General features: G+C 35.5%; 1 protein-coding gene across 1 annotated transcript in view; it reads right to left on the bottom strand.

Moving 5' to 3' along the window:
* Positions 1–4,055: 4,055 nt before the first annotated feature.
* Positions 4,056–21,024, bottom strand: part of LOC149785113 (1,4-alpha-glucan-branching enzyme-like) — a 66,602-nt gene continuing 49,633 nt past the window's right edge. The window contains exons 13-15 of the mRNA XM_089978882.1: positions 20,211–20,344; positions 16,075–16,192; positions 4,056–9,546 (exon numbers count right to left, since the gene is read on the bottom strand). Coding sequence (XP_089835008.1) covers positions 9,499–9,546; positions 16,075–16,192; positions 20,211–20,344 — 300 coding nt within the window. The 3' untranslated portion in view covers positions 4,056–9,498. The remainder of the gene's footprint in view (positions 9,547–16,074; positions 16,193–20,210; positions 20,345–21,024) is intronic.

Raw genomic sequence — 21,024 nt, 5'->3', positions numbered from 1 at the left:
CTGAATTTGATGATTCTGTAGAGAGAAAGAATAACCAATTGCATCAGCGACAACAGCACCAGAAGAAAACAGTTCCAAGACAAGAAGTTAACTTGGCGAACTTGTATTGATATCTATCGCGCAAACCAAACAAAAAAACAATCTCAACAACAGATGTAAACTATGAATTATAGGAGAGAGCTGTATGTAGCTCAAAGGAAGATATAAAAGTTCCGAATTAACTGCACATAGAGCCAGAGAGAACTGTGTGTATTGAAAAAACGAAGAAGGCTTGCCCGGCTGGCGGAAAATATGTGCAAAGTGGGCCTTAAGGAATCCTTTTGCAGTGAAGTGCAAGCAGAAAACTTCAAGTGAGGAAAGCACATGAAAAGAAATACAGAAAGAAGGGGTACAAGTTTTAAATGATACAGGTTTTGACAGTGGTACTGATGAAGATGAAGTTGTGTTTAAGTCGAAGTGAATTGGGAAAGAACCATACCGATATAAATTGTGTGACAAAATGACATTAGGCGATAGTCAGGTCAAATTTCAGTTTGTTATTCAACAGTTAAGTTTCTAAAACTAATCATAAGACAGTATGCCATAATGAACAAACTGAGGCAACTGGACAAAAGCCAAGTGAATCTTGTTATATACAATTATAACAGTGAAACAAGAGTCTAATGTAAAAGACAATTATACACTACAAATCCAAAGAAGGTTTAAACTTTAAGCTTCGTAACTGTTCAACTGAAAGCAAGATCATGCTTGGAATCCAAGCAGTGAAGTCAAAGAGACTTACTACTGTAAATAAGCAAAATATAGACAACACAAAACCTCGTATCCGAATATGAATACATTTAATGAAGAAGGCTTTTCTGAAAGAACTACACCTTAAACTGGCAGAACAAGCTCCGCCAGTCAAACTGCCAGTAAGGAAATTTCATTACCTGTTCAAATGTCAAGAATCCAACAGCTGGTGAAACTTGGAATTTTACACCATAAAAAGAAAAATAGACTTGATTTCTAGCGCGGTGGTGGATATGATGAACAACAAGAAAATAAGGCTGTGCTCTGACCCGCAATCTTGAAGTGAAGTTTCGCAAAGAAACCATTACATAAATCCAGCATTAAAAGACAATATACAAGACCTGAACAGATTAAGAATGATTAATGTGGTGGATTTTTCTTTTTTAAAAATGAAGTAATGGAAGGGATTTATTGTCCGAAAGCAATTCAAGATCATATTCTACGAGTCCCAAGTCAATTCCCATAATAAACCAATGGAAACACCGTGATATAAAAAAAAATTAATTTTGAATTTCTAAATGTTCACGACTAAACCTATATTTATCAGTATCAACTCATCCTTGATGCAAACTTCTGTGTTGAGGAAATACCACGAGCCACTCTTTTTATAAGCATATGCAAGAAATCTTGTCCATTCTGCACCAAATGAATCAGGTGCTACAGTCATTACCGACTGTTCCAAAGTCGTCGATAAAAATATTATACAGAACGTCTTGATCTTTGTTCAGTTAGACAGGAAAAGCACTTAAACTAATCTGTAGCTAAAATTTTGCTTTTCATTATTAACCAATTATGGACCACCAAACCCATATATATTCTACATCATCTTCACCCACTTTAAGACTCCATATAATCAGTATTGCAAGTCCTATATTTGTCCAATTCAAAGGATGTACAAGTTATCCCCGTGCACTGTTCGAACGTGTTGTGATGTGGTTTGGATTTTTAACGTAGCTTTAACAATTTTTCAGTCATATCGCTACGTTGTCTGTAATGTGGCAGCATAGCGATGTCTAGCACTGGGGCATCATGCCGCAGACATGTAGCATGATGGCCCACCCAGTCAGAGTATTCTGACACCAGGCCAACCAGTCCTAACACTAACCTCTTAACCAAGCGAGGCAGCTGTTAGTACCATTTTTGTAAGTCTTTGGTTTGACTCGGTCGGGGATCGAACCCACGACCTCCCGCATCCGAGGCGGACGCTCTAACCACTAGGCCACCGGAGCGGTACAATTCTAATGTATGTACTCTGTTAGAATATGATAACAGAGAGAACACGTGCTAGCTGCTGAGTGATTAAATGTATTGAGGAAGACAGTCTTCTGCTTAAGAGTTTGTCCCAGTAAGACAACACACACACACCAACTGAAGAAACTGATGTTATCTTATGGTGTACTATGAACTACATGATCATGAACAATCAACTTGGAGAAAAATTCTTTGATCCCATCCCACATTCCTAATGTGGAATATTATACTCCAAACAGTGGGTTACCTCTCTTGAATACAATAACATCACTGTCGCAATGACGTAAATTTGATGGTAAAATGCCACTGGAGAAAACCATACGCTTTGGCAACTGCATCACATTCAATTTCCTTCAATCTTTTCTCTACAATGGCATTTGTACAGAACTCAAAGATTTTGCATAACACACATGATGAAAAAGTAAAACTGGAAGTGAAAATTTGAATACGTTACAAGGTAGCATGAGGCTGGCATTGTAACATATCAATCACATTACAATTAAGAGTGTCTGAGACTCCAAACAGTCTAGTTCGTTGGGCTTGTTTTTATTTGGATTTAAATCAGTGATAATATATACGAGGTAGAATCCAATTAATGTGCACATGTATCAATCAGCAAAGTCAACGTACACCTACAAAGGTTCAGATGACACTGACATCAAAGCACCCTTCTAGCGGCAAATATATTCTCAACCACCATGTGTTGCAACCATGACCCTAACTAGTCCCTGCAGTTAAGGAATTGACTGAGCACAAAATCTTTTAATAAAAACGTCACAAATTAAATTTCATTCAGCATTTCAGTAATACCGAAATTCTGTATGCAATAACACTATCAATTACTGTATAAAGCCAATTTTCTTTTAATTCTCAACCCACTTGGAGGCATTTTATAGGAGATCAAAGGCTTTGAAATTTGAGCACAACTTCTTGTGCTCCAACAGTTTCCTGACTTTGGGGCCATAAAGAGTACAAGTGGTTTGATAATCCTTTGGTTTTCAAGAAGAAACAAGAACAGGACACAAAATGAGAGTACTGTTAAACAGCACATTACATTCCTGACTCGTGTTTGATAGTCCCCAGAACGGACAGGCTTTTCCGTATTCAAAATGCCAAATACATGTATCATCAAGGTTTGGTTCAGGTCTTTTTGTAAAAACTAACTTTCACCATTTGATCCCAAAATCGATGGACTTCTTCCTTACCTTAAGAGCAAGCCATCAACAAAGTTTGTCCAGGTATGTGATGTAGAACTAATTTACTGTGTGGAAACTATGTTTCTTCTTTTAGGCACAGTGACCTTGATCTCTGACCTTTTGACTGTAAACTCAACCATATTCTTCCTTTCCCCAAGTGCAAAACAAAATGGAAAGCAATCTGAACAAAAGGAAAGAAAATACCCTTATTTGTATCCCAAGCTTTCTTCTCTTTCCTAAATAATTTACCTTTCAAAAGTAATACAATGGCAAGTCTATATAAAGTTTGAAGATGATGCCCGTTTTTAAATTGTGATTCAGGATTAATATTATATTAAACCCATAAACATTTCAAGCAAAGGATTTCCATGAGGCCCATTTGTGTACACCAACAGCAATATCACCACAGCCTGGGTCAACTGCCGCGGTGTGACCACTACAACTGCCTCAACATGATACAACCATCAAGTAATAATGTGTAATGAAACACAAAGCAAAACATAGAAAAAGGACAAGAACACAGTCCAGTTGTAATCAATATCACTCATGTCCTTTTCATATTCCTATCATTATCATGTATCTTTTGTAATAAAAAAAAAACTTATACCAAAAAAATTGTGAATACAACGATCAGGGGGGAAATGAAATGGCAACATACATGCAGATTTTTAATACATGTTGTTAGTATGACCAAACATTCATCCTAAGAAATGAACATGTTTGTTCTTTTGCAACATGCTGATATATTATTATTGGTCTTGTCAACTCACTTTTATCAAGTTCAACAACAGCTACTAAATAGACAAGTATTCATGACACTTAGGTTTTTCTTGCCTTCTTTATTATATGAAATATTATTGCGAGATATACTATAGTTTAAAATAAAGACCCACTACACACATGCTGAACACATGCACAGCCACATCACAAATACTCATGATCAAAGGTGAACATTTACAAAAACAGCCTATAAAATATTATCATAATGATGCCCTCCACGTCTTACTAACAAACTTTCTGCATGGATAAAATGTGAAACAAATTTCATGGCGGCTATTTTTTTACCTGGATTTTACTGTAGTATGTGAGACTTCCTTTAGTCAGGAGCTTGTGCCAATCAGGTCCATTTCACAGAAAGGGAAGCAAATTTAAGTACAGTACTCCTCAGGTCTCACTATGTTCACGGCCCAAATTGTTGTTGCATATCATATCTAAATGCATCATGTTTCTTAACAAACTCCTCTAACAATCATGTTTGAGCCAGAAACATGGTTGACTCATAAATGCTAATTAAGTCTTCCAGTTTAGATAATGTTTTCAAAAGCTTGAAAACTTTTTTTGTTTATACTTCATGAACACCGTCACATTGATTTACATGTATATCTAACACTAAAATGAAATGATGATGATGATGATATTGTAGAGTGTATCTGTATTTGCAATAATCATCTCTTTTCTAGTGAATTTTCTAGTGAATTGACTGTTTTCTAAATGTCCACTCTTTGAAGCAGTGGCACAATACAATATGAACACACATACGTTATACTTTAATTTTCTTCATCAATTTGAATGACAACAAACTATTCAGCAATTATCCAATGGTCAGCATACATATAAGAAAACTGACACCTTAGTACCATTAAATGGTGTGGTCAGAGTTATTAAATGATGTCATCTGTATTAAATGGTGTAGTCGGAATAATTGTTTATCTGACTAGTGACTAAAGTATAAAAGACAAAATTGAACTATACAAACAACCTGATGCAGATAACTGATAAATAGAAATATAGGTCACAGTAACTAAGTTTTTACTGAAGCATGCATTACTACCCATCATGTTATCTATATATCAAGCTAAATGAGTCTGGGGGAAATAATGTCTAAAATAGTTTGGTTTAGTTTTGTGGGGTTTAATGCCATTTTTCAGCACATGATAGGCTATACAAGGTGGACAGTATATTTTGTGGAGAACCACAAATCCACAGGAAGCTGTAGGAAAGCTTTCTCACAAATCCACACTGGCAGAGCCAAGACTTAACTCACATGGACAGAGGCAAGGTGTGATTGATTTGTAATGGCAACACCTAATACCGCTCTGCCACTCCCAGTCTCTGTCTAAGAAAAAGAGTTAACACGAACTTAACTAGTGTGTGGATGCTGGAATGGTTGCAGAGACAAACATCATTAATCCTGCAGATGGAATCAATTTGCAACCTGGAGAATAATTCACATACAATTACAAAACAAGCCTGAAGCATCTGATGACCATATATAATGGACTGAGAAGCTACAGCTGCCTAGTCTAACATCTGTTAAAACCAAAACAGATTTACTCTGTGAAATCCCATCTTAATTCAATAGTGACTTTAAACACTGGTTAAATAAAAAAAATCCTCGTGTATCAACAAAAGAATCTTTCTGAAAATACTACTTTTACATTACTTATGCATGCAACTGGGAATTCAATTAAATAAGAATCAACAGTAATCAAAAAAACAAACCAGTAAAATTACAAAACTTCCTCCAAAATATCTAAAAAAAATTTAAAAAATTATCAAGTGGAACTGTAGGACCTTTCTGTAACTAATTAGCTTTCAAAAATTGAATTATAAATTAAAATTGTGTGCAAAAATTAACATGGCATCCATCTATGGCTGTTCCTAACTTACTACTTTTTGAACAGTAACAATAGTTATCACTCCTGCATTTATTCTCTTCAATCATGCAACTTGGACAAGATTGATGCAGAGTGGGGTGTCTTGCCAGCTCTGCCATGACAATACAAATCACTGTGACCTAGTTTTCTGTCCCTGGTAAGTACAGACACTGCAAGGGGTAAGGTCACCTTTACAATGAAAATAGAACAACAAGGATGTCATTGTTATCACAAAGATAACCCCAGTGAGTCACCACTGCTTCACAGGCAAGACAAAAGTTAAATAAAGACGAAAGTTAAATAAACTTCATGAATAGATCATACACGTTTCTAATGGATGCCAGTGCAATGGGATACTGATCTTGGACTGTAATATTACACTATTTTAAATGTTCAATTACCCATTTCATTTATGAATACTAAATGTAGACTAAATGAAATTCTTAACAAAATTACCATAGTCATTAAAATATGCAGTACAAGCATGTTAATTCATAATAAATGAAATTCTTAATACAGTTACCACAGTCGTTAAAATATGCAGTACAAGCATGTTAATTCATAATAAATGAAGACTAAATGAAAGTCTTAATACAGCTACCACACTCATTATGCAGTACAAGGATGCTGAATCATACTAAATGTAAGCTTAATGAAATTCTTAATACAGCTACCACTCTCATTATGCAGTACAAGGCTGCTGAATCATACTAAATGTAAACTTAATGAAATTCTTAATACAGCTACCACTCTCATTATGCAGTACAAGGCTGCTGAATCATACTAAATGTAAACTTAATGAAATTCTTAATACAGCTTCCACTCTCATTATGCAGTACAAGGCTGCTGAATCATACTAAATGTAAACTTAATGAAATTCTTAATACAGCTACCACTCTCATTATGCAGTACAAGGCTACTGAATCATACTAAATGTAAACTTAATGAAATCCTAAATGACTTGACATTAACAACATTATGGACAAGATGTACTTTTACATTCATAAACATCTGCAATCCATACATTTAAATGTGGTACAACTCCCAAAAATTACAAAGGGATGCAATCACCATTGGACATCGAGAAAATCTGGAATTATATGTGTTTAAAGGATGAATACTTATTTTATAATTGGATTGGGAATAATTGACAATAATGAGCTCTTCTAATGAAGTTGTTCACGTTTTTGTATAAATTACCTTTACTTTCAAGATACTCAATATCTGAAAGATTGTGAAAATTTTTACTCCAATAACCATTGTGTAAACATTGTGTATTACATCGATGCTATTTGTTGTTGTTGACTGACAACAAAAGATTCCTTTTTTGATAAAAACGGGGGACATTTATTTTGTGAAACAACCATCCATGTTAAAACTCTTTATTACTGTTCTATTAGTAAAATACTGATGCCGTATTTCCACCGCAAGTGAAAGACTTCTTATAATCCTTGAGGAGTTGCAGAGTACCGATTCAGGAATCTTGATCTGTTAACAATGTTTATTATTCACCAAGTACTCATTTTTATCTCTTATCACATTTGATCAACTTTGTGAATGAAGTTAAATTTAAGGTGCTTTATGTATATTTCTTACATAACAATATAAGTGATTGATTCATCAATTGAAAAAAGCAAATCTTACACATGATCATGACAGCAAACTCTGAACACTGGAGGAATTTGCATGCCTTGTAACTTTTCTTTTATTCCACCCCTCTGATTTGATTTGACACAAAAGACATAATAAAAGTGATAATACAAAGCAGGTCTGCTTCCAAGTGTGTAACAATATAACAAACACTTTTACAAGTCAGAGACCAAAACATGGCTGGAACTTAATTAGGTTCTCAAAGAAACACTTGTACACATAGCTGTAATAGCAGATTGACATTTTTAATGTTTGAATCCAAGATGGCATATTGAGTTTATGAAAATTACAATGAAACCAAATTAAAACAGAACAAATAGACAAATTTCACTTGACAAAACTTACTTAATTGGTATTTAATTATTAAAGTATAGCCACCAGATGGAATTATTGATATTTTCATCAAAGTTTAATTGAATATTGTTATATTTAGTGTTCTGAGAATGTTTTTGGAAAGAGACTATAAAATATAATAGAAGTTGATTATTCCATGATGTTCATTCAAATTTCTAGATAATGCCATTTTTAATGATACAACAAGCAATGTACCAAGGTTTCATTTACCGGTTTTGATCAAGATTTTCTTCATGCTAAAAAACAGAAGCCAATATAGGGATATTTTCTAGTTAAAAAAAAAAGGTATTCAAGCATCACCCAATGTTAAAAATTGGTTATTCAGGCATGAATTTTCATGGTAGTGGTGGGAAAAAAATATTTTTTCTTGCTCCTGCCTTGAATTCAAGATAAACTATTAAACTTTCAGTCTGGAATTTTCTGAAACATTTTCATGACTTCCTTCACAGTAGTGGGTAGCAGATTTTAGATTCATAACTTTTAAAGAAGCAGGAAACTTCTACTATACCCGTTTCTATCTCATTATCAATCCTTACACTGGAAACATTTGCCTCACAAGATTTTATGTTCCTAATTTTACATATGCTGTCTAGATAACTCTTATAACTGTATCAGATACCGACTTAAGTTACCTTACAGTTTGCCCCCTCATCAGACTATTTATTTGGTCTAGCAAGCTTGCTAAACAGATGCACAGATGTGTTTATTTATCTCCTGAGCCTGAAGAATATTAATACCATTGGTCAAATTACAATATCAATAGAGTGACTATATACTATGAATCACACTCCAACATGTGCCGTTAAATGGTTAAACAAACATATATATATATATATCCACATGCAATTAGTGACATTTGGTGTCCCCTGCACCTACAAAAAAACAACCTCTAATTACTGAGGTCTTATTGAGGAACATTCACTACCCAGTCCTACAGCTAGATAGAAATACACTGTTGGTAATTCTCTGCATCTCTAATGCCCTAGCCTCTGGACTTAAAATCCTCCATTCTGCCTCAATCTACTGAGCATGAAAGTCCCTCATGTTAGCAAATCTAAAAATTCATACAAATTTATGAGTTTCTCTTTTCTTTTACAAAGAAAAAAAAAACAATGCATTTATGTCCAACTCTACAACAAAAAAGTAGTACCTGTAATGTATCACTGGCGTGAAAATGCTTCTGTTACAACAAAAAGATAGTATCCTGCAAACTGATGACTGGACCACAGTTCACTGCCCGTGTTTCTGCATTAAATGCCTCCAGTATCATATATACTCGCTTGTAAGTTGAGTCCAACTGTAAACTGCACAGGCCAAGATCTGCCAATGCATCATGTACCAGCAGATCTTGGTCTATGCAGTTTGCATGAAGTAATTGGCAGAGCAAAAAACAACATAGATCCCAATCTGACATCTTATAAAGTGATGGCAGATCAAGGTATGTGCTGTTCAAATTTGACTTATACATGAACAACTTAATACAGTCTTGACAGGACAAGCAACACAACTCAAAAGAATATATTCCTGTCCATTAAAAAAAATATATCCAAATCATCTGCCATAATCAGCTCGATTGACTTGTGTTCTAGACTCCACCATCATCAGTCAACTTTGGCAAACACAAGGGCCACTCTGCTGGGTATGTAGATCTGAAAATATAATTCAAATTTCTGCAAAGATCTACATTTATAAGTATCAATGTATGCAACTCTTAAGACCGCAGTTAACTTAAGTTTATATATATATATATATATATATATATATATATATATATATATATATATATATATATATATATACATACATACATACATACAGACACATAGGGCATGTAAGATAGATTTTCCAGAATATGAATACAAAAAATTTGAATTTAAAAAAGAGGTCCAACTTGGCCTGATATCACTCAAGTGCCTTATATAAATTAACAGCTGGCCATTTCAGTAAGGACTGTTCCAGTAAAACATATATCCCCCTCCCCCCCAGTGAAGACACTTCAAAAAAACTGCTGTAGGTGGTTGTGTTTCAAACTATTTTGATTCTGACAGTGGAAGGTTGGTTAGGAAAATCACTTCTGTTGTGGGTTGTGTTAACAAAATGAGAAATCGCTGGTGGGGTTGTCAGAAAGAAAAAGAATATATATTGAAAATTGCACATCTAATGCACTCCTAGTAGTCTAACTCAGGTGAATAAAACATTGGGTCAGAAATGATGCCAATACATGCGAGTGCACCAAATTTGTACAAATTTGTATACTTTTAAAGCAGTTATACACATTTCACAAATTATGTCAATGACGTGGATATAAATTATGTGCTTTGCGCAGTATGCAATTTTTATTCAACTTTAAAAGTGCTTGTTGCAATGTAACTCATGCTGCCAGTAGCAGTCTCACAGTGCTTAATGTGCAAACGTTAAAATAGCTGGATACTTCGGTTCAACGTGAATGGCAGTTAGAATAAATTTGATTGGTTCATTAGACCCTGAAACAAGCCATTTATGGTCGTTGTAACCTTACTTTCATCATGGAAGTTTTACAAATGCGTGTTTTAAATAAAGGCTACACAGGACAACAAAATGGCTGAATCACAACAGGGTTTGTTTTCAGAGCATGTTTTCAATCGGCAAATACTGGCTGGTGATAGCTATGATGACAATGAATTTCATGTATATCAGTCTGCTGGACATTGGGAAAATGCCACTGGAATTACCAGTGTGTGATTTTGAGCCTGAAATTAATGTAGAGTGTGAGTCTGATGTACATGTTGGATGGACAGGATGCCTGTTAGGCCTAACCTACTATGCAGTGTTATTTTGAAACTACCGATCCTAAATACAAGCAATTTAAAAGTTATGTGTAATTTTAGTTCCTTTCTCCACACATTTAGTACCGAGAGATTTTATGCTAAATTAAGTTGAGTGTTCAGATAAACTGAATAAATAAGGAAATAACAAATTAAAAAGAGCATATTCAAGATATTCATGTCTGAACAAGCAATCTATGGGAATGTTGGACTTAAAACCCTAATACAGCATTATGGAAGAGAAAAATCTGGCATAAGAGGCAGCAAAGCACTGATTCAAGGAAGTGAATCTTTGGCAGAGTTCATGTTTGTTAAGTCTTTTCTTTTTGGAACAGAGATATCCAAGAGAATACCAGTGAGATGTTGAAAATTGCACAAACATAAAGAACAGTAACTTTTTCAAGCTAGTTATGCATTTGCCTTTTCAGACAGCAGACAATGAAAGGGAGTTCTCAGCACAGAATAATAATTTTACACAGAGAAGGAGGAACATATTAAATTCAGAAACAATCAACAGATTAATGTTCATAGGACTCATCAGAGAATCTCCATACAACATAATTAAGTGTATGTAGATCTCTTGTTGGCAGAACCAATATGGCAACAAAAGAATGATGGGACTAACTTGCAGATGTATTACCAAATGAAGTACACACTCTCTATGTGCAAACAACTAAATGACATTAAACATAAGGGACCGATTGATCTGTGTAAACTCAAAGCAAGAGGGACAAAATTTGTCCTGTTTATGTTTGGTTATTTATATGAATATTCTGAGCATGGTGATATTTTCTGAGGACCTTTTGGCAGTTAGTTCCAAGCCATCATTTGTTGTTTCTATTACAAATTGGATTACTATTATCTAGTACACAACATTGTGAAGCAGTGTCATTAACTAATGATGAAATTGATGAAAAAATACTTGATGTCATTCTGATATATGGATTCTTTACTGCATTCATAATCTGTTTGTCCTGGTTCTTTTTTACCATCTCCTTTAGTTTTACTGATATCAATACTTTTAATAACATTTTAACTTGTTTTCTTGCTATCTCAATATTTGGGATCATGTATTATTATTGTCAACAGGTAAAATGTGCGTAGCTGTGTTGTAAAATCTAAAACTATTAATTAACAAGGGACTAAGTGCGTCAACTTCATGTGAGCAGTAAGTATTGTCATATTACAGAGTGTTGTTAGAAACAACAGATTAGTTGTACAAGATGTATTTCACAAAGTTGTAGAACCAGCACTCAAATTGTCACTACATATTCCATTAAATATCATTATTTCTGCGTATTCCTATCAGTATGTTCCCCGTGGTATTTATTTCCTGATATGATGTTGTTTTTTTCTTGTGCAATTTTTAGACATCAAGAATTCTCACAGTATCATTAATCATAACTATGAGTTCTGTCATTAAAGTCTCACATTAAATAACATTTGAAGTCAACATGATAGTAATTTAGGTTGCAACTGTACTAATTTCACCTTTGGTATATTCAGATCTTGACTGTGATGGAGAAACATGGCTCCAAAATAAACACATCAATTTTAGAACCTGTTCATTGATTCTGAATCAAGTATATAATCTCAAGTCCAACTGAATTGTTATAAGTTTTAATCCTTTTGACAAAATTGTAATTAGCTGTCAAATATGGAGTAAGCCTGTGGTCTTTCTATCATCCTGACCAAGACCCCACTACAATCACATGACCATGCTCAATTACAACACAGTAATAATTGCTATACGACTAGAGATGATATCTTTTTGAGTATTTTGAATATCAGTCAAGCCTTAACAGAGTGGAACAGTAAGAAAGTGTTACAGATATTTAAGTGTTATGAAGATATGGAACAATGGCTTTTCCTCCTGCCACCACCTCCTCATTGGAGATCACACACACACAAAACTTAAATTAAATCCTGAAATCCTGGCCGCATCCCTGCAGTGGATAAAACTTGGCCATTTTATTTTATTTTATTGGTCTCTGGTTATCCCATGGTATTTCTGTTACTTGAAGAGTATTTTACAGTGTCCAGTCAGAATGGTCAAAAAAGGCATACAGCCATTGAGAGTTTTTGTAAACCATAACATAAAAGAGACAAAAAAAGAGTATTCATGGGTTTGACTGTCACAGATTGGTTGATAATGAAAACAAGATTTTAGTAAAAAGATTCATTTTGAGAGCTGGTCCTACTTGCAACTGAAAAAGAGTCAGAGACATTGTTTTATTAACAACCAACCCATAGCCAGAAATTATGTAAAAAAAATATGCTTCTGTATTGGCCAGTGTTTTTCGACTGAAACATACCTGATGATTCATTGTGCTCAGAATCAAACTCATCCAAAATCGATATCAAACCAAACCCTCACTTAATAACACTCTTAATTATACAACCCCATATGCCAAGTCTGATCAAAATCAGATTAGTCAAAGAAATTAATGACTAATTATAAACAGGCACAAGTTTATTTTTAACAGTATACCTAGATTTGTCGGACAAAACTGACATGAATCACCACCTTCTTCAGCCACAGACCAGCCAATAAAATTAATTATTAGCTGTTTTTGTCTAAACCATCTCTCTACATGTTGTCTGGCATCAAATTCACCACTACAGGGTCTTAGTGACTCAATTTCTTCTGATGATAGCTTATTTTAAAAAGGATTACCCAAATCTACAGTTGTGAAGTAGGACTGACAGTAATTTTACTGCAGACTAAATTTCCTGGTTTTGTCTCCATGTCTTCACTTTTCCAGATCCTTGCAATTAATTTAGGCCGATTCTACAGGTAAAGTATTAGACTGGTCACTTTAACATTATTGAATACTCAACTAGTCATATGCAGAGGTGGTAACTTACTATAGGAACCCGATTCTCCACATCTGAAAGGGATTATACTGTAAATTAGTTTGCATATGCCAAATGTCTGTAGTATAAAACATGGTACCAACTTTAATTAGGTAGTGAAGATGTCATTTTCCAGATGCTTGGTTATGATTCTGAAGGTCACCCAAGGGCATCCATTTGACCATTCCCACTCACTAATTCTGAATTTTAGTCACAAAAAGGATTGTTTTAATCACAACCTGAAGTGCTGTTGTGTGATCTCACTCATTATCAAACATCTCGCTTATAATCAATCTCATCCGAGATCTTGATGATGTAAGCCCATATCTCAAGTTTGATAAAAATCAAACTGTAATATGGCCTCCAGAGTTGTAAAACTCAGCCAATCAGTGACAAGACCACTTTAGTAATATGCATGAATTTGCTTTTATTAAAGTTGTATACAAAATATGCCATCCAGAGTTGTAATGAGCAAATGTAGACAGATGGAGAATGAACAAAAAAAACATTCCGGAGCTTGTTTTGGTTGTATGACAGTAAGATCAAAATAGTATGAATAAATCTGTTACTATACTACACCTTTGCAAAAGGCACATCAACATAGTTGTTTAATTTTAAGAAACAGAGCAAGCAATTAAGCTGTTTAAAGAAAAAGAACAAAATAATTTTCATACTCAGGATTTCATGCTTTAAAATAGCTTCTGCTCTTTCTTAACATGTGAACATTTTTTCACTCCTAGCAGAAAAAAGGTAAATAAGAAAGTCAATATCCTCCAGCAATCAGACATCAAGGTTAGTTTAGGACTGCCATAACAGCTACATGCTTCCGTCAACAATTAGGTTTGGGTTTGAGATTATAGTATCTAACTAATGAATGGAAAACATTATTTTCATGCATTTTATGTTAAAGCTCAAACATAAGCCTTTTGTTTACACCTGTAGTTCTGATTAACAAAAGAACTATTAAATGGAGGATGGATAATGTTGTGGGGCTTAACACCATTTTTCAGCACACAATAGGCTATGCATGGTGGCCAGTATTAATGGTGGAGGAAGAACCTTGGAAAACCCTGGGAAGAACGACCAACCCACAAGAAACTACTGGCAAGCTTTCTCACATACCCACATTGGCTGAATCCTAGACTCGAATCCACGCAGACAGAGGTGAGATTGCAGTGATCCGTTAATGGAGAGCGCTTTAGACCACTTGGGACCTCTCCACCATATGCAAGTTCATGCATCAATAATTATTTTAATTAACAACTACAGGAGAGGTCTCACATAAAAAAGCATGTAGCAATGAGACCACTCATCAACTACAGTACACAGTTAGCCTGTGGAAGATAACATATCCCAATAAGTCGAACTGTTATGAACTGACTGAGTATTGTGCAATCTGAATGGATATAAATGATCACTGATCTGGAACTATGTACACTGGTAAATTCTGCAGACTTTTGGTTCCCAGTTTCCAGGTCATTTTATGTGAAGCTTTATCTATGCCAATGCCTTACACCATATTAATAATAAGCCCCATCCACCGACCCATGATTTCCTATCAAAATTTGCAACCTCCTGATTAAAATCTCCCATAAGAAATTAAAACAATGAAATTGCACAGTCCTTCCTGAACTCCAACACTCACCCATTTTGCCAAAAGAGACCAAGGCTTTACAAGCCAAACTACATTAAAAAATTATTACATTTTGCTTTGACAATATGCTCCACCAGCTGTTGTTACGGATCAGGGTAGTACAACGAGTAGAGAATCTCACTAAAATTGGACATAATTTTTGCTTCTTGAAAGATCAAAATACATAGAAAGCAAAAACAATGAATGATAAAAAAACATGTGCCATACACAAACATAATATTGAGAAAAAAAATAGCCTGGTTTAAACAACAACAACCAAACAAAATTTTAATAAAATGACCATACCAAGTTCCTTAGATTACTGCCATGACCTACTCTGATACTCTACCCTGTAATACTACATGAGTCGATGACTCTTGGCTAGCAAAGACGGAGCTGCGTATTCTGGTACAGTATGAAGTGGGCAATGAAATAAAACTATGAGCTATCTACATTCGAATGCTTTGTTCATAAATTCTGCTAATATGATGACAGAAAGGAAGATAATTGGAATTTTAAATGTTAAATGATTATGGTTGGGTATTTACTAATTTGTAAATTGATACCTACTCAGTAACAAAGTTAACATGAGTCCTTCAGACTTTATTTACTTTGTGAGTGATTAGGTAAAATTAGGTAAAATTAACACATCAATAGATACCCTGATCATATAATCCTATGATATATAATGTATAGTCAATGACATGCAAAGTTCACCTGAAATTGTATGCAGAATAAAATTAATTTTTTTTAACATTTGGGGATTTTGCAAATATTTGGTTCTTATATTTGCAATTTATTGGCATAAATAAAACATGTGGATTTGGAGCTAAAGTTCAAGGTCTGTGCTAACATGTTATGAGAATAAGGAGCCTAGTATTTACCATCATGGAACACTGCCTGTTGTCCCACGGTTCATTTTTGGTATAGTAATCAACGCTGTGGTCGAGTCTCTTGTGCCCACCATATTCTTCTGCATCACTGTCTAACACCATCTTGTATCTAAGGTTTGTTAAGGTCACAATGAATGGTATAACGTTTCACACATGCACAGCCTGTAGTCTGCATCATGTATTAACCTTGCTTCCTTTTTTGTAAGGAAAAGGAATGAATGTGAACAATCAGATTTACATAATGTTGATTTAAATACATATAATTCAATCAACGTGTATCAAACAATTTTAATGTCATATGTAGGATTGGGTGCTGTGTGAGGGCAGTCAAATGTACGAAATCATCTCTAACTACATACATGCAGTTGCATAGCATTTCAACATCTACACATAAAAATATCAAATTCAACTAAATTAAAACATGCAATGATTTGCACAATTATTCATCTTTTATTCATAAATGCATCGAGAAAACATTTTCTCAGTTGTAATAATAATAATAATAATAACAATAATAATGAGGACTTTGTATAGTGCCTAATCTTTAGAAGCTCTAAGTGCTTTACAACATTAGACAACACCTATAACATAATATAATGATATGATTACAAAAACAAACACCATGAAATTAGAAAACATAAAAAAACATGCTGAGAATATTTAAGGTAGGAAACATTATTAGGTCTTTAAGTTTGTTCTTGCAGTCAAAATAAGTGAGTTTTGAGAGCACTCTTGAATGGGATCACTGTATCTTTGTGTCTACGTTCAGTGGGCAATTCATTCCACGTTGCTGGGCCCTGGTATGCAAAAGAACTGTCCATATGACTTTATTTTCATAGTCGGAATAATGAGTATACGATTGTCAGAAGAGGAGCGTAAGTATCTTGCTGGTGTGTACACATGGGTGAAGTCGGATAGGTATGTTGGACTAGAGTCCAACAGTGAAATGTAGCACAGAGAACAAATTTTGTGTTTGATTCTGGATCGAATGGATAGCCAGTGTAGGGTACAGAGCAGTGGGGAGATGTGCTCTGATCGTGGTACTCTTAGTATGATCCGAGCAGCTGTGTTTTGAACTTTTTGAAGTTTCTGGAGCAGATATTGAGATGAACCAGACATAATTGAGTTACAATAGTCCAGTCTTGAAGGTACTAATGAACACACAAGTGTTTTAGTGGCATCAACTGAAAGATACTTGCGAATGGAGCCGATGCGTCTCAGCTCAAGATATGCGGCCTTGCATATGTTCATGACATGTTGGTGCAATGTGAGAGTACTGTCCAGAGTAACACCTAGGTTTCATACTGATTGTGTGAATTTAATGTTGGTGTTGCTGATATTTATTGTTTGAGGTAAAGGATGTGACTGAGAAAGTCTTTGTGTTGTGATCAGAATGGCCTCAGTTTTATCATCATTCATCTGCAGCTTGTTACATGTCATCCATGATTTCACATCAGAAATGCACCTCTCTACACCCTGGATGGTAGCATCAACTTCAGTTGGATGGCTAGATTTGTATATTTGGGTGTCATCAGCATACCACTGGTGAGACACTGGATGATGATCTATGACACTTGAGTGTATAGAATGAAGAGAACAGGTCCAAGAACAGACCCTTGTGGAACACCACAACATAGATCAACTGGGCTGGAGTGCATTCCATTTGCAGATACAATTTGTGTCCTGTTGACCAAGTAGGACTTGAACCACAGTAAGGCTGTATCATGAACGCCAAATACATGCTGGAGACGGTGAAGTAATATATCATGGTCTATTGTGTCAAATGCTGCAGACAAATCAAGGAGGGTGAGGACTGTAATCTATCCAATGCAGAGAGAATGTCATTAACTACTTTTAGAAGAGTAGTTTCAGTACTGTGGCAAAGGTGATATGCAGACTGTATATTGCTAAAAAGACTGTTTGAATTCAGATGAGATACAAGCTGGGATAGAACAACCTTTTTTAAGATTTTTTATATGAATTTGAGATTAGAAACTGGGCAGTAGTTCTTTAAATCGTTATGGTCTAGTGTTGGTTTCTTCAGCAGAGGCTTTACAATGTCAGTTTTGAAAAATGATGGGTATTCCCCTGATGACAGAGAGGTATTAATAACATCAGTTAGTGAAGGCAATACTGGATCTAAGCACTCAAGCAGCAGTGATGCTGGAATTGGATCAAGTTCACATGACTTTGGTGCACTCTTCATCAGGATTGTACGTATGAAATCCAGAGACAGGTTCAAACGCTGCTAATGGTTGCCGCTCAAATTCTGTATCCCAACTGTATGGTGATGATGAGTCAATTGATGTTGTGGTGTCAAGCTTATCTCAAATGGTTTGTACTTTGTCATGGAAGAAATTTGCAAATGTGTCTGGAAGGTCGACTGGAGAGAAGGTAGTTGGAAGTGGTGTAGATTTGTTCCTTGACATTAGCTTGTTAGTAATCTTGAAGAGTTCTCTGCAACTTTCCATGATCTTAGTAATGTAGTGGGCTGATTTCGCTGCATGGATTTTATTTGTGACATTCTTTTTAGCGACTTCATAGATTTGCTTATGAATAGTGAGTCTGGTCGAAAGCCAAAGCCTCTCAGCTTTACGGCGGTCTCTTTTAGCAGTGCGAAGCTGGTCCCTAACACTGCTATACCATGGAGAACACTTTTGAATTGATACTCTGCACTTGGTAGCTGGGGCATATTTGTTGAGCAATGAACGCAGGCAGTTATCGAGTTGTTCTGGTGTAGGAGGTAAGCAAGTTGTTAGGTTTGCCTGGATGTTATGCATTAGTTTGGTTCTATTTATCATACAGAGGTTTCTCTTAGTAGCAAATAAAGGTGGAGGGTTAGGGACTGATACGTCAAGATGGCATATAATGCAGAGGTGATCTGATGCAAGGTCATGGGATACCAGGGAGGATCGTAGAATGTTATCATCAGGTCTATGAAGAATCCAGTCTAAAATGTGACCATGTTTATGGGTGGGTTGGTTAACTGACTGTTTGAGGTTGAAAACATTAATGGAATCTATGACTTTTGATGTGTTTGGGTTTCCGGGACAGTCAAAGTGAAAGTTGAAATCTCCAAGAATAATCAGGTTTCCATACTCCAGGAGATTCGGAAACTGCTCCAAAAAGAGAGATTCAGTCAGCTTGTTTTTTCTACTAGGAGGAAGGCGGTATAGGCGGAAAAAATGGACTGACCTTTGCTCCAGTGTGAGTGTGGTTTGGACTAATTCAAACGATGTGTGGTTGAAATTGAATGTTGTGGTGTGGTTAAGACATGGAGTTCTTTGTGATGACAGCAATTCCACCTCCGCAAGAGTTATGGGGGAACGACTTGATGGAGTAACCAGTATGTGTTAGATCCGCACACTTGGGCTCATCGCCTGATGTTTTTAGCCATGTTTCTGTCAGGAAAAAGACGTAAATATTCTGGTCGTTGATGAAATTAACTATTTCTGTGTGCTTTTCCGGTGGTCCTACTGTATTGGGCATTGAATAATGCAATACGCCGAGGTATCTCTTGGATAGTTGACACAAAGTTTGATGAATTAATAGGGATTTGAATTAGGTTATCTAAATTAATGGTCAAATTTTTTTAAATTGTTGAGCCAAAATAAGGGAGATAACTGGAATTCTTCCTGTTCTACGCCGGCCAGCTTTGAAACGACGTTTTTTTTCCACTTCTGTTTACTTTGAGTTAATGATGAATGCAGTCCCAGTTCATTTAGTCTAGAGTACAATGTAGTGTGGAGAGCCAAGGAGTGATCATTTAAAGCAATTAATGAGGGTCCATCATAGCATAAATGGGTTGACTGGCGAGTATCACGTGATGGCGGTTTGTTCAAAAACAGTGGAGCAAGACAGCTGAGAAAAAGTCTAATTGTTCTCATTTCCACAACAAGGAGATGAAGAAACATGTACGAATTGAACAGTCAATACATAATGAACACAATAACATAGATAAAGACAGGCAACAAGCATAAATATCATGAAAATGGCACAAAAAAACGGAACAGCTGCTTCAAGATAGTTAAGTGATAGCGGCCATCTTGTAACTCTTTTAGAAAAGCAATCTGAAAATGTTTGACTCTGTACCCGCTATAACCTTCAGTGTTAAAACAAAAGGATACTTTCCTGGCATATTCACTCCAATTTTGTAGTCAGTGTAACTCTTGTTTGGATGAAAGTTGAACACAAAGACCAGCTTGTCTGCTCTGTCAAATACAATTACTCTGTCGGAGTCGTGCTTACGACTTATAAAGTTCTGAAAGATATTATAAAAATTAATAAAATCAAACTCAGGTCCACCGATAATAATTACAAAACAATCCTTTTTATGAAAAAAGCAAATTTTTAAATAAATTGTGTTTCTCTGAGAATACTTGCCTGATAATATTAACACTATGGGTGTAAGCCTACTACTCCCTGAATCCAGGCCTATTAAAAATTAAAGTTTTGTCTGTATCATAAACATGAAAGGTAATATTATTATTTGGGCTGCCACTCACAAGACCCACCAGATTCTGAATTTGTCTCAGCACAGCTAAATCTCTGAGACAGAACTCAAGAATGTTTACCCTAAATGCAATCATCAGTGTCTATGCTGTCTGGTATTGAAATGTCGTGTTCGAAGGTGAGGGTCAAAAAAATCCCTCTAAAGCTGAAATCCTTATGAGGCAACTCGGATCTTTTAAGACTTCTGAGTATACCAAGCATACAACCCATTACAGCCAAAAAGATAGGGCTTGAGGCTTCCCACCCTTCACAAAGAGAAAAGTCATTTGCATGTTCCATGACTTGCCTCTCTTTGCTTCAAGTTGTGCTTGTGGGCATGGACAGGATCTTGCATGGTTGCTGCTCTTGACACATCTATAGATGAGCAGGATTGTCAGATGACACTCTGATTGCCCACTGACAGCATCTCATTTTTTTGCCACAAAGCTT

The sequence above is a fragment of the Sinohyriopsis cumingii genome, chromosome 13, assembly GCF_028554795.1.
Source record: "Sinohyriopsis cumingii isolate HCF-2022 chromosome 13, ASM2855479v2, whole genome shotgun sequence".
In the NCBI taxonomy this organism is placed as follows: Eukaryota; Metazoa; Mollusca; class Bivalvia; order Unionida; family Unionidae; genus Sinohyriopsis; species Sinohyriopsis cumingii.
Note: the sequence above shows the minus strand (reverse complement) of the source record. Positions and strands in the feature narration are given on the sequence as shown.